The sequence below is a fragment of the Microplitis demolitor genome, chromosome 5 (assembly GCF_026212275.2).
Source record: "Microplitis demolitor isolate Queensland-Clemson2020A chromosome 5, iyMicDemo2.1a, whole genome shotgun sequence".
Lineage (NCBI taxonomy): Eukaryota > Metazoa > Arthropoda > Insecta > Hymenoptera > Braconidae > Microplitis > Microplitis demolitor.
In genome coordinates this window covers 10,318,331-10,334,505 of record NC_068549.1, presented here as the reverse complement: position 1 = coordinate 10,334,505, position 16,175 = coordinate 10,318,331, and the positions used below count along the sequence as shown (strand labels likewise).

General features: G+C 28.3%; 1 protein-coding gene across 1 annotated transcript; it reads right to left on the bottom strand.

Annotated features, from left to right (window-relative positions):
- Nucleotides 1-12,195: 12,195 nt before the first annotated feature.
- On the bottom strand, nucleotides 12,196-12,650 carry LOC103573708 (uncharacterized). The gene is made up of 2 exons (XM_008552897.2): nucleotides 12,309-12,650; nucleotides 12,196-12,210 (listed from the first exon to the last, which is right to left on the bottom strand). The coding sequence occupies exons 1-2, from the start codon at nucleotides 12,648-12,650 to the stop codon at nucleotides 12,196-12,198; spliced, it is 357 nt and encodes a 118-aa protein (XP_008551119.2).
- Nucleotides 12,651-16,175: the final 3,525 nt, after the last annotated feature.

Below are 16,175 nucleotides of genomic sequence, written 5' to 3'. Positions count from 1 at the left end.
TGATGTGATTTTATATAGATCTGGCAAAAGTTCTTTTATAATCATATATAAACATACATGTTCATATATGATTATATGGAAGCTTACACAATCATACAATTCTTATAAGGATTCATATACTCTTACAAGGATCTTATAAAAATTGATGTGATTTTATTTAAAGTCGTATATTACTTTATAGCATTACCAGATAAAGTTTGATATACTTATATATAATCGTATATGATCACATAAAAGCTCATATGATCTTAATTCTTATAAGAATTTATATAATTTTATAAAAGTTGATGTGATTTTTTATAAATTTATGTATCGAGATTCTCATTAGCAAATGGTCTAACTTCATTTCAGAAAATCCTCCATTTAAGCGAAAAAATGGAAGTTAAAAATTTTTTTTCATCTAAAAATCAATTCTACATCTAGCATATGTATAGTATTTTTGTCAAGGTTATTCAAATGATTTGTTCTGTGACTATTAGTATCTGAAAATTACACACAATCACCTACGAAAAATAATCAGTTAGACACTTAGCTAATTAGAACGTCGATATGAGTTTATAACATTACCAGATAAAATTTTATAACATACATACAGTTATATATAATTATATAAAAACTCAAATAATCTTATAAAATTCTTATAATAATTCCTATAGTCTTATAAAATTTTTATAAAATTCCATGTAACTTTATATTAAGTTATATATAACATCATAAAATTACAAGAGTACGTTTTGAATGGATATACATAACCATGAATGATCATATATGATCATATGAAATCTTATATGACTTTAAACAATTCTTCTAAAAATTCAGATAATTGATAAAAATTTATAAGATTTTATATAAAGTTATAAATAAAGGCCCTGGGACGATAAGAATACCGAATCGGCCCCAGAAAGAAATCGGGCTTATAACATCAGGAAATATTCACGCCCATAAAATACTTCGATACAGCAAGTTTCAGATTTTTATCTACTACCACGTCTGAATAAATCGGAAAATACTAAAAATTAGTAAAAATTGTTATTCTCTGCGTCTTGTTAATCGAATGATCTAGTGACCGGATATGTTTTGGGGCATGATAGTAGCGTTTAAAAAAAAAGAGCCATATTTGTCCGTAAGTACCTAAAAAAAAACCGAGGTTTTATTTTTAATTTTGATTTTTAAGAGTGTTACGATAATCGTAAAAATATGAGACTAGCTTATTGAATTCCCCATTCAATTTCCGACGAATTATGAGCTTGGAAATTTTTTTTAAGGGTACCACATATCGAAAAAAAAAAAGATTTTTTGGGCAAAAATCGATTTTTTTTCATGATTATCTTCTAAAATGATAAAATATAAAGCTTTTGTGAATATTGTACTAGTAAAAGCAACGAAATAAATTCAGAACGCTTATATAAAACTAATTGTTCTTTATTCAATAACATCAATATTAATATCTGTCTATAAACTGTGAAAAAATATATTAATTATATTAATCTGTTAACAATAAAAATCATATGAACTCATGACTAGTCCTCGTCGCTATCTTCATCAATCACAGTAGTGACATTGTCTTTATTGTATAAAGTATTGAGTATTGCTGCTGGTCTCGAGATTTTAGCCAAATATCAGCCGTGTGCCAGATAAAAAATTATTGCAGCTACGTGTGAACAACAACCAGTCATCCTTAGTCCATTAGCACATTCACAGCTATATCTTGATACTCCACTTCATCCAATTGTATTTGGTTTATAATCAATGAAACATCTGTAAACCTTTCTAGCAATATGGCGAGATTGTACTTGAGCTTTTCATATATTGGTTTTATCTCTGACAAACTGAATAGTTAAATGATCTGATTCATCCATCATCTCAGCTGAATATGATATTGCTCGTTTATATTGATAGGAATCAGTAAACAAAAGTTTCAAATCCTTTTCAGTCATTTCTGGAAAAACTACCAAATCACCAGACAGAATTGTCTCACATGAGAGTTTTTTCCTCTGCCAACCATTTTTGTCTACTTCTTCAGCTAGTGTATTATCATTAGAATCTCGAGATTTCATTATTTCAAAAATTTCATCTGAATACTCTGCATCAGAAATAAGACGTTTGTTGTACTGATTGTGAAGAAATGATGCAATTTTATAAAAACTACCGATTCTTGGTAACATTTTATTGTCGAACTTTTGGTCAAGTAAATGATGTTTTTCTTTCAGCATTCCGTGAACTGCTTAGACTACCCAATAAATTTTTGTGACATATCTTGACTCATTAGATTCAGTAGTTGCTAAACAATTTCGTTTGCCTTTTAATGCTGGCATCAACACTTCGTAAACTTTTTGTTCCAAGTGCGCCTGAACGTCACGAAATCCTCGATCAACAACAAAGACATCACCAGGTTTCAGTAGATTGCACATACCGTTAAGAGTATCAATGATGTCTTTCATAATAGTAGCGTCATTTACATTAGCAAGGTAGTGCATTAAGATATCTATATAAATAAAAATCAATTGCCGTTCGTTAGTCTCGCTGAAACTCAAGAACGGCAGAACCGATTTGGCTGATTTCGGGCATGAATTATTTGTGGAACTCCAAAAAAGGGTTGAAAGGTGAATAAATATGAGTTTTGTATAGTGCCGGATAGCTCGACTGGTAGAGCACTCGGCGGGATACCGACATGGTCTGGGATCGATTCCCAGTTCGGGCTATCTATATTTTTCTCAATTTATCTATAACTTGTCTTATTGAGAAGGTTGGCATGTTTAGGTTTCCACTATATTAAATTGTTGTATTACTGTACGATGGACGGCGTAGCTCAATAAGTTATAGATCAAATTAAACGGAATATAGTATAGTGCCGGATAACTCAACTGGTAGAGCACTCGGCACGATACTGACATGGGTTGGGCTCAATTCCGAGTTCGGGCTATCTATATTTTTCTCAATTTGTCTATAAATTGTCCTATTGAGAAGGTTTGCATGTTTAGATTTCCACTATATCAAATTGGTGTATTACCGTACGATGGACGGTGTGGCTCGATAAGTTATAAATCAAATTGAATGGAATTAGTATAGTGCCGGATAGCTCAACTGATAACGGACTCAACGCGATACCGACATGGTCTGGGATCGATTCCCAGTTCGGGCTATCTATATTTTTCTCAATTTATCTATAACTTGTCTTATTGAGAAGGTTGGCATGTTTAGGTTTCCACTATATTAAATTGTTGTATTACTGTACGATGGACGGCGTAGCTCAATAAGTTATAGATTAAATTGAATGGAATATAGTATAGTGCAGGATAACTCAACTGGTAGAGCACTCGGCACGATACTGACATGGGTTGGGCTCAATTCCGAGTTCGGGCTATCTATATTTTTCTCAATTTATCTATAAATTGTCCTATTGAGAAGGTTTGCATGTTTAGATTTCCACTATATCAAATTGGTGTATTACCGTACGATGGACGGTGTGGCTCGATAAGTTATCAATCAAATTGAATGGAATTAGTATAGTGCCGGATAGCTCAACTGATAACGCACTCAACGCGATACCGACATGGTCTGGGTTCGATTCCTAGCGGGGCTATCTATGAGGCGTTTTACGTCGAATCAGACACCATTTAGCTTTTGAGCCTCGGAGTTTTTTGAAACTTTTTAATCCATTAGCATAGGTTGATGGAGGCCTTCATAATTTTTTTCCTCTAATCGTTTTCGAAATATCGAATTTTGAAAAAGGAAGAGATTTTTATTTCAAGTGCTTGTAACTTTGCGAAAAGTGGTTAAAACAAAATTTTCAAAAAATCATAAAATGTTTGTTTTTTGATATATTTTCGATAAAAAATATCAAAAAAGAAGTTTTGAACCACGCTGCTATTGAAATTTAAACTTTTTCGCATAAATTGTCGATTTACAAAAAAACACGTACTGATCGATTTTCTTCATAATTTTTCACAGCAAACTCTCAACCATTCTTCAACTTTTCCAGCTATGCTAAAAATGAGACAACAATGTGATTTATTTTTATGAGATTTCTTAAATTTTATATTCCAGATTTTTCTTAAGAAAATAGTCTTAAAATAATAGCATGCTCAGGATTTATTGATAATAATTATCTGACACACAACTATCATCCAAATTCTTTAATTTTATTTCCTCAGAAAAATTATTATTGATTAATTAATAATTATTCATATTTGTTAAAATTATTATTATTTACAAGCATTTGAAATAAAAATCTCTTCCTTTTTCAAAATTCGATATTTCGAAAACGATTAGAGGAAAAAAATTATGAAGGCCTTCTTCAACCTATGCTAATGGATTAAAAAGTTTCAAAAAACTCCGAGGCTCAAAAGCTAAATGGTGTCTGATTCGACGTAAAACGCCTTATAGATAGTCCCGCTGGGAATCGAACCCAGACCATGTCGGTATCGCGTTGAGTGCGTTATCAGTTGAGCTATCCGGCACTATACTAATTCCATTCAATTTGATTTATAACTTATCGAGCCACACCGTCCATCGTACGGTAATACACCAATTTGATATAGTGGAAATCTAAACATGCAAACCTTCTCAATAGGACAATTTATAGATAAATTGAGAAAAATATAGATAGCCCGAACTCGGAATTGAGCCCAACCCATGTCAGTATCGTGCCGAGTGCTCTGCCAGTTGAGTTATCCGGCACTATACTATATTCCGTTCAATTTGATCTATAACTTATTGAGCTACGCCGTCCATCGTACAGTAATACAACAATTTAATATAGTGGAAACCTAAACATGCCAACCTTCTCAATAAGACAAGTTATAGATAAATTAAGAAAAATATAGATAGCCCGAACTGGGAATCGATCCCAGACCATGTCGGTATCCCGCCGAGTGCTCTACCAGTCGAGCTACCCGGCACTATACAAAACTCATATTTATTCACCTTTCAACCCTTTTTTGGAGTTCCACAAGTAATTCATGCCCGAAATCAGCCAAATCGGTTCTGCCGTTCTTGAGTTTCAGCGAGTCTAACGAACGGCAATTGATTTTTATTTATATAAATTGTATACAATCGTATATATGTAAGTCGTATATAATTTGTATATAATTCTATATAATTGTATATATATATATATATATATATATATATATATATATATATATATATATATATATATATATACATTTGTATTTAATCACATACTGTATTCGTATAGAGTATATATAATTGTATACAATTCTATATAAGTGTATACAAATACACTAATGCAAAAAATTACAGTAGCAAAAAATTTTTATAAATTTTTTAGTGATTTGTGGAAGGTTGCATTTCCGTGAAAAATAATCGTATCGGTAAAATAAAAAAAAAAACAAATTGAAGCTTGAAGTCTCTAGTTTGAAGATCTCTTAACTTAAAGGATTTTCCGAGCCACGGTTTTTGCGAAATCATAAGAAATAGGCCGAGACGAAATTTTACTACATTTTTGGAGTTTACTCCTTAAAAATAGACTTTTATATACGGAGCCCGGTATGGAAAAAATATAAGATGTAAAATCCACTCAACGAATGACCTCGTTACGTTTTTGTGCGCAGCCTAATCTCCTAGTTAATATAGATCCGTCACATTACCGAATAATTAAATATTTTAGAGCTCTTGTAATGATCGTAGCTGAATTGTTTACCAAATCTAATGCTTCATTTGCTTCAAAATAGTTGCTTCTCAGACATTTATAATAACTGCCCGGGAAAAAAAATGATATATAATTATACAAAATTATATATAAATCACTATATAAAATTATGTATGAGTTTTGGCCATATATAATTATGTATAATTTTATAGTCCTAAATATAATTATATATTAATATGTATAATTTTATATAATGATTCACATATAACCAATAACTGCTATGAAAAAAAAAAAAAAAATAAATAAAGAAACACCCTTGCCGAGTTACGGGCTCGAACCCAACCAAGACCTTCTGATTCGAGATCTGATGTGTTGACCACTGTGCTAAATCACACACTTAGAAAGTTAAGTTTATTGTATATATTTGTTTGGGTACAAATGAACTTTAGAAAATTAAAGACATTAATAAATGATTGATTCTATTATTTGTATTGTATTCTATTATGTTATTATTCATAGGGTAAAGAGACCAATAGCGGTATACCCAGTAATAGCGAGGCAATAATTCCTTCTTTTGGTAAATTTAAAAAAAAAATGAGAAGTTAAAATTTTTTAAACTTAACTAAGATTTTTTTAATTTTATATCTTAGTTTTTTTTAACTTAATTCATTGTTAAAACTTTACAATTTTTTAGCTGTCATCTCGCTTTAGGTTTTGTTATCTATTTCCAAGAATTTAAAAAGAAATTTTTCTTAATAACATTTATGAATGAGGTGATAAATTAAAAAATTTTATAAACTTTATTTTATAAAGCATTAGGCAGTATTTACAAATAATCTTACGTTGTTTGGTCGTATTTAAATGATTTAACAAAATATTATGATTCACACACCCGCACAGCTTGATATTCGCTCAGAAATTGCCATTCGATGAAATTATTTAGAGCTCCATTGTATAAAATTTTATATAATTATATAAAATTACATAAAATGTTATGAAATTATATAAAATTACATAAAATGTTATGAAATCATATAAAATTATATTTATAAATATATATATATATATATATATATATATATATAATGAAATTAGAAAGAGTAATACAATTATGTATAAATATATATCGTTTTATAAAACTATATATAAATTTATATAATTATATATGTTTATGCATAATAAGTTTGAAATAATTAGATATGCCATATATGTCTATATATAATTATACAAAATTATATATATTTTTATATGATTATATCTTATTATAAATAGTTTTTTTCGCGGGTGCTCATAAATGGCATTAACTTTTGTTACTATTTTTAAATATCTACTCAAAACAAAAAAAAAAATATCGAAATCAATTTTTAACATGTAAGAAAACCACGTGTACAGCGTCAAAAATCGGTACGGACAACAATTCATAGCGAAAAAAAAATTTTTTCAATTTTCTATAATCGAAAAAAAATAGTAGCCACGGAGGTCTCACGACCGGAACCACCTCAAAAGTTGTGACATAGGTAGTAGTTTGTTGTCACAAATTTTCAGGAAAATCAAAATATGCATGATTTTCAGAAAACGACTTTATAGTCTTAAAACTCAAAAATAACATGGAAAAATGTTTTTAAAAAATTATTGGTATTTTTTTTTCTAAAAGAACATGGAATAACAAAACTTTTTTATTCTTTGAGTTTTGTTTTGTTTAAACCATTTTTCAAAAAGTTATAAGCAAGAAACTATAAAAAGAGCGGTTTTTTTGGAAATTTCATATCTTTTGAACCAATGATTAAAAAAATCTCAAAATTTAGGAGGATGAGTTTTTTGATGAATACTGAAAAATAATAGAAAATTACGAAAATTAAAATTTTAAATTCTGAAAACCGTCCGATTTGGCGTGGAATGTCCCATGTATACAATATACCTATATATATTTATATATATATATATATATATATATATAAACGTATATAATATACACTCTACGGCGTCTTCAAATGATAAATATATATACATATATATATAGTATATCAGTCGTACTCTAATGATACGTACAGTGAGCATTATTATTTTTTATTCTTAAGTGCTTTTTTTAATTTTAAGCTATTACTTATTTCATATTCTTGTTAGACATTATATGATTACTTTTTAAATTTTTTCATGCCATTTTATAAACCTTATAATCTTTTTCTAAACAAATGGATTAATTAAATATTTTTGGAAAATTTTTTTTCACCATATTGTTAGCGTAAGAAAATAATGATTCAAAATCAAAAAATTTTTCTTAAAAACGCATTGAAAATTTTTATAAATAAATGCGTGTTGTTAGATAACTATAACAGATCAACGTTAGGTTTAAAATTCATAAGAGAATCCAACTCATACGGTATAAAAATGACTCGAAGGTCGAAAACTATATCTGCAATAGTTGAAGTTACAGAAATTTGTTTGTTGACAAATTGAGTCAGTACTTGGACTTTGTCATACTCCAAAATCCAGATGTTTTTTAAAAAATTGAAAAAATTTTTTTTTGCCACATAGTTGCAGGTTGCTGTTTTTAAAATTTTTAATGTTCTAGAAAAAAATCAAAATAAAATAATTGTTTATAACAAATTGTTAAACAAATAAATGAATAAATTGTTAATAAAAAAATTTTTTTTGTCATTATATTTAGAAATGCAAATTATTTAAAAAAAAAAAAACGATTCCTTCATTATTTATTTAAATGATCAAAATTAAAACAAAAACGATTACAAACAATAAGATATTGTTTTGAAAAACATTTTTTTTTTTTTTTGAAACCATCATTTCCTTATGCTAACAATATGGTGAAAAAAATTTTTCAAGAAATTTTTCGATAGTAAAGCACTCTCTAATGCTTCGCATGATGAGTCGTGCAAAAAAATATTTAATTAATCCATTTGTTTGTAAAAAATTTATAAACAAATGACAAGAAAAATTTGAAAAGTAATGATATAATGCCTAACAAGAATATGAAATCAGTAATAGCTTAAAATAAGAAAAAAAATTATTTAACATACATTATTTAAATTTTTAATTTTTTTGTTATTTCAAAAATTAATAATTAATAAAATATAAACATGGTATAAACTTTCATACCGTTATCTTGTTGAATATGTTTATAAAAAGAGCTTCAAGAAACAAAAAATTTATAGATTTATTATTTAAGCTTTTATACCGCGTTTTATGCCAACACAAACCTGTAAAAAAAATATTGATTAACAATTAAATAATTTTTTTAAAAATGGTGATACAACTTTCATTACCGCGGAATCATATTCTTTGAAGTGTCTAGACGACACCAGAATGTTTTCAAATTTTTTAATTTATATTTAATTGCATAAAAAAAGTATTTAAAAACTACGCTCAATAGAGTGGCGGCGCGCGAATGCCGAAACTGCCGCGCAACAGCCAATTTTCAATGTTAAAGTAAAATTATAAATATTGGAGCTACGATTCGGGGAATCGAGATCTTTTATACTAAAATTTTCTGCTCTTTCAGAAACTTTTTTAATATTTGAGCTATCACTTATATTTTTTGAGATTTTGCCAAAAAGCTGGACGGCTAATTTTTCTAACGGTTTTTTTTAAATAATAATTGTAATTTTATTTTTCCAGAAAAAAATCCAAAAAACCTCTTTTTCTAGACGACATTCCGGATCGTTTAAACCATCAACCATATTTTTAGGAGACCTGTCACTATTTTTCGCAGGAAATCAACTTCTCGACTAGACTACAATAGAATAAAAATACATTATTTAAGTATCTTCATTGATTCATTTATTTACCATTTGATATGGTATTAATCTTTCTCTTAGACTAGTAAGCATTTCTTGTGCCTATTTAGGCAGTCGATCTGAAGGAGTAAACTCCAATCGTGCGTCGGAGCTGACACACACACTTTTTTTCTCCTTACCTCACATTTACTGAATAACTAACGCAAAATTTGAAAAAAATCCGAAAAAAATTAATTTTTGCATATTGGTATTTATTACGCAAATTAAGGAACAAAACTTGTTCCTTTAATTGTTTTGTAAAACTTTGAGCAATCGACCCGGACATACGGTTCAATGGATCGATCTGAAAATTTCCAGGGTTTTTGGGGGTGCATTAAGCTGTAAAATCACTTGGTATCATTAACCTTTCCATCAGTATTCACAAAGTAGCGATGAGTTGACTAAAAAAACCAGAAAATGACCATTTTTTGTGGGTTTTTCAAATTGATATTAAGGATAAAAAAAATTTTTTCTTGTTTTTAATCGAAAATGGAGCTTGTAGGGGCTTTATTAAAATTTCTTAAACTGCCCTTGAAATTACTGTGTGACTATTAGTTGCTGAGATATCAATAATCAAACACAAAAGAATCCTTTTTTATTTGAAGGCTGATATCTCAGCAGCAAATTGTCGTACAGAGAAACAAAAAAAAGCAAATTGTAGCTGAATAAATTTCCTAAACGAGCCCTGAATTGGTTTTTTCGAAAAAATTTTCCCGGCCCCGTAGACCTAAAAAACTAAAAAATTTAGAAAAATTTTATCTCGGCCTATTTCTTATGATTTCGCAAAAACCGTGGCTCAGAAAATCATTTGGCTAAAAGATCTTCAAACTAGAGATTTCAAGCTTTAATTTGTTTTTTTTTTTTTTTTTTTTTTTATTTTTCCGATACGATTATTTTTCACGAAAATGCAGCCTTCCAAAAATCACTAAAAAATTTATACAAATTTTTTGTTCCTTTGATTTTTTGGATAAGTGTATATACATTTGTATATAATTTTACTATATTTTTTTGCATTTTTATATAGAATTATATACGATTGTATATAATTGTATATAATTATATAAAAATTTTATATAATTATGCATTACCTCTATCTAAAGTATGTGATTATATACAAATGTATTTATTTGTATACAATTATATAGAATTATATACAAATTATGTACAAAATATATACAATTATATACGATTGTATATGATTGTATAAAATTAGATATAATTATGTATGATTGTATACAATTGGATCAGACCATTTTTTCTATCCAATTTTATACAATTGTATAAAATTTTTATTTTATCGGGAAACTGTTTAAGATTTTATATGAGTCACTTTTATATGATTTATATATAATTATATAAGAATTTTTGTTCCGGGGCTTTATAACATTTTAGGACTATTACTGAAAACATTGTAAAAATAATTCGAGTATTCTAAAAATTACAATATCAAATAAAATTATGTTGAGTTATTGCAGTTTTTAAAACATCCATAATGTGAATTGCTGCTTAGCCGGTTAAAATTACTATTTGCCATTGTAACTTTTAATATGTGTGATATATTATCGAGTGCATTATATTTTATTTGTATTTGGCATATACTTCAAAATAATGGAATGGTACTTGTAGCCGAGTGGTTAGCATGCTTGCTGAGTGGAATATTCGCAAGAAGTAGGTTCGAATCCCACAGTGGAAAAAAAATGGTGGATTTTAAGTTCACAGTAGAGATATATAGATAAATATAAAAAATATCAGTACAGAAACACTCCAATAATATATATACCGTTGGAAAAAAAAATTTATTATTACACACAAGGAGACAATTTTTACAATCTGGATTAGTAAAAATTCAATAGCAGTCTCAGTGAAACTTTTATTTTAAAATAGATTTTTCACTAAATCAAATATTAATTTTTATTGAACGCTTTTGGTTTGTACTCTGAAACTTAAAGTAATTTTACTTATAATTTAGTAATTTATACGACTAAGCGATTATAATTTTTACTTATTTAAAGGAAAATTTCTATATTATTAGACCTTTTCAAGTGTGCCTCGGCGAAATGATAGTTTTTATTTGAAAAAAACAAATATTATCAAAGTTTGTTCTCCATGTATAGTAATATATAGGGTTCATTTCCATATGCACTTAGGAACCGTTACAATGTGGTTATAGGATTTATTATTTTTTGCTTATCGGAACTATTCCTATATGAGTATGGTAATCATCACAATGATTCTATTATTATGCGATATGGGAACTGTTACCACAATGATAGGAATTTTTCCCATAGTTATGGATTCTTTTTCTGAATGTATGGACCTATATGCCATAATTTTAAGTAATTACTAACATAATGATACGGAATAATATTCCATAAACGTACTAAGAACGGATACTATAAATTTCTCTCCGTGTACTGGAAGATATTGACGAATTTTTTAGTTTTATTGCAAATTGTATTTATCAGATAATATTTTTTATCAATTAATCTTATCCACTTCAGAAGATCATGCAAGCATTTTTATACCAAATGTAAGTCAAATCTTTTGAGAAATCACTTAATTTTTTATGTTCTTTCATTAATTTACTTTTGTAAATTAATATTAAGGCTGGACCGTACAAGCTGAATTTTTGAATTTTACTTTTTTTTAAATTTATTAATTTATTATCATCACAGCTGTTTTCATAGCTTCCGAAAAAATGTGTGAGACAAACTTTTTCAGAATATTTTCATCATTCGAATGGCACAATTATTCAAAATGTAATTAGAAAAGTAAAAGTAGAAAATTCAGTTAGTATTGTCCGGTCTGAAAATTATAATGAATCAAATTATTAATTTTATTGTATTATTCAATTACATGAATAAATAATAGACATATATATGTATATGAAGACAAATACTCACAGTTCTAGCTTTCCGGCGGCGACAATTTTTAAGTGCTGAGTACTCGCCTGTACTTGGAACGATACCGACACCCATACCCGCGGTACCAAAAAGAGGTCCAAGAAAAAACGCTGCAGTTGGTGGCCCAGTTGGATATCCTGGTAAAAAACTTGTTAATTGTTGATATTGTTGATGATGTTGGGCGTGTGTTGATGAAAGTTGATGATGCAATTGTCCTGGATGAGTATGTCCAGAAGGATCAACACTACCACGACTGAGAATATCCTCAATTAAAAAAGAAGTGCGATTTGCTGAAGTAGCATTTTGTTGTTGAGGCTGATGCGGTTGGCAAGTTGACTGCATTATTATTCACTTGTGTCAATGCTTTAATTTTTATTAATCATATACGTACGTTGACAAAAGCCTTAAATTATTATTATTATTACTATTATTATTACTATTATTTTTACAACCTACAGTAGTTAAGACACTTTTACAGCGCAATAATATCAGTCTTTATTACTTTATAAATAAACTATCTTAGTGCACAATTATTGATAAAACCAACATTAATTTCATTTTAATCTCACTCGAAATTTAATCGTAAAAATATCATTTAATTTTAGTTTATAAACTCATTATTATTATTTATTTGTTTTTGTTAATAAAAAATGTGAAGTAGTTGTTGACAAATATTATCACCAGAGAGTTTTTAATAATAAAAGATTAGGATTTTTCTAACACGTGTGAATGTTAGCAGAGTAATTTAAACCACTGGCACCATTTAACCCCCTATCTTTCTTTGAACCTGCCGATTGAGCTCGTCTGTCATTTCTCGTCTACCCTCTTGTATTTAATCAGTATCTCACTTGTGCTCTTTCTCTTTAGGTTATAGTTATCCTTTACCAAACGCGAAAGGGGTAGTCGTCGTGACGCCTTGTGTTGATTCGTCGACATTGCGTCCTCAAGCTTCACTACCATTGGTTCATTTCAATTTCCTGGGCGGGAACGTTGAATTAATGTTGCTATAGAGATATTACCCCCGATTCCATAAAATACCATACTCGTACGTTTGTGAACGACAATTTATCCATGTATTTGTGTTTTTAAATTTGCTTCATCGTCTCACCTCTCTCTCTCTCTCTCTCTCTCCATATTTTCAGACAGTGAAGATGCATATAAGTACATATTTTGTTATGTAAAACGTTTAAGGTTTATATGAACCACGAATACATATATTTTTTTGAAATCAGATTAATTTTTACATAATATGAGATACTTACATATAAAAATATACCATTTTCGTTCGTTTATAAGAATTTCTAACTCTATTTATTTATTTATTTATTTATTTATTTTTTTTTTTTTTCATTTTGACAGTAAATTTAAACTTTTTTGATTAGGGGAATACATCAATATTTATTTTTTTTTTTTTTATAATTCTATATAAATTTTTGTTCTAATTATCGTCATTAAAAATTAAAGAAGACTATATAATATAAAGAATTATATGGACACATATGTTTAATGAGAAGTATGTAGATTGAATTTGAGTTTGTATATAATAGGTATATACAAAGCGTTTGTCCAATCTAAGGCAATACAGCTAAAGCTTCTATGATGTATATTATCACATAAATGCATCAGGTGTATGAATATACATATACATTGTAGTTCAATATTATGTAGTATAACGTATATATAGTGGTATGTTTCTTGTTCATCAGTACTCAACCCTTTACTCCATGTAGAAACGTCGGTCGCCGTTGTGGTGACATGAATTATAGACGGTCCATCCACAAGATTGATCAACGAACCCACGTTACAAACTATCATCAATGTATGATAAATCTCAGACCGATTATTTCTATTACAATTTAATTCCCATTTTACTGGTAAATATTTAATAATACAATGTGTGACACAGTGTGCATTACACTGGACTAAATTTTATTCAATAACTATACTAATTAACATCCCGTGCAAAAACAAATTCTAATTTATAATGAATTTTGCACTGAGAGAAAAGTGCACGGTTGTGGTAACAGGAAAGGGAGGAGTATGAAAAAATAGTAATTTTAACTAATATTTCTGGTTTCTTGTACTATATCATAGTATCCAGACCTATTTGAAAGTAGTAGTATCAACTAAGCATTACTAACATTTTTTGTTTTGTTACAGTAACTACTTAATATTATTTCTCAGAACTTATACTTCTCAGCAATAATGATAACAATAATTTTTTAGTTCACCCACAATGTAGTCAGCATATTTCACTACGCATAAATAGTTTCTTCAACTACTAATAGGTAGATCGATTGAACTGTGATACGTTACTTTAATGAATATAAAAATAGGGATTAATAAAACCATTATTAAATAATTCGCCTAATGTATTCACAATTGTCAAAAGTTTGAAGGCAAACGTGTAGTTAAGAACACTAAGATAAAATTGTTATATTACAATATACAGGATTAAGCGATCATAATTTTTACTTATGTAAATGAAAATTTCTGTATTTTTGGAACGTTTCAAGTTTGCCTTGGTGAAATAGTAATTTTATTCGAAAAACAACAAATATTATTAGATTTTATTCTCCATGTTGCATGTGTCGTATCCAACTTAATTATTTAGATTCGACTATTGTCACTTGTAAAAGTTATTAAAAAAAATTATCATGTACAAAATAAATTGTATATTTTATCAACACCAAACTCTTTTAAAAATATTGCCAGGATATATTGTCGATATTTTTTAAATAATTATATAATATGTCAATGTCAAAAAGGATTTACAAATATTTCCTCGAAAGTATTACTAAAAAATAAATTTTAAATAATTTACAAAAATATATTACAAACATTCTGAATTTTTTTTTTTAATTATTCTGAATATTTGTTTTTAGAAATATTTCTGAGAAATATTTAAAATTTTTTTTTCACAAATATTGACATGCTTAAAGAATATTCCCATTCGGAAATATTTGTAAAATATTAGAAAACTAATAGGATGTAAAAATTCAATATGGGAATAAAGCAATAAAAGTACAGTCGAACTGAAATTTTTCAACTGGTTCCGTAGCGTAGTGGTATTATTGTTGGTCTCTCGCGGGTTCAGTGAGTTAGGTTTGAATCATCCGTAGAGTAGTGGCGAAAGTCTAATTGTCAGAAAGAAGAGCGAGCATCTTGGTATGATATTAATATATTAATACAGTATAAAAGCAATTACCCTTGTACTTCACTTGAATTGAGAATTAAAAAAAACAAAACCTGGGCGTCGGTTGGCCCTGTGGGTCAGCCCCCAAACTTCTAGCTTTCGAGCTTAAGGAGCTTGAAAACATCACGTGAAAATATTTTCAAGCTCTTCGAGCTCGAAAATCCTATTACATGCAATTATTTTTATTTTTAGCTTTTCAAGGTCTAACAAGTTACGTTTTATGCTAGAGTTTTAAAAGTTAAGAATCGAAAATCATTAATAAAGAAGCGACTTTTAAATTTTTATTCCCGATTATGTTTTAAAAAATAAATGTATTGAGGCAGAAATCAATGACAGTGATCAAAATCAAGATTTGAGTGAGTTTTGATTTAGGTCAGTGTTTTGCCCCGAAACTATTATGTTATGAGAAATGATTACATATTATTCATAAATATAATAATATATAAAGTATGGTGTTCATGCAATAAGTAAATTGCAGGACGTTATGTTGAATGCTAAGACAAGTTTTTTATTTTTAGTTGATTAATAAGTAACTAAAGCGCAGTTGCTTCTACAATGTTGTACTAAACACTAACTTATCAGATAGATTGCAAAAAATTACAAAGTTCGATAAACAAGCCGGGAGGGAATGAATTTTAGAGTAGTAAACAAAATTGAAGGAAATGAAGGAA

Bases quoted from the DNA above. Each gene is read 5' to 3' on its own strand.
- LOC103573708 (XM_008552897.2), bottom strand. From the start codon at position 12,650: ATGCAGTCAACTTGCCAACCGCATCAGCCTCAACAACAAAATGCTACT.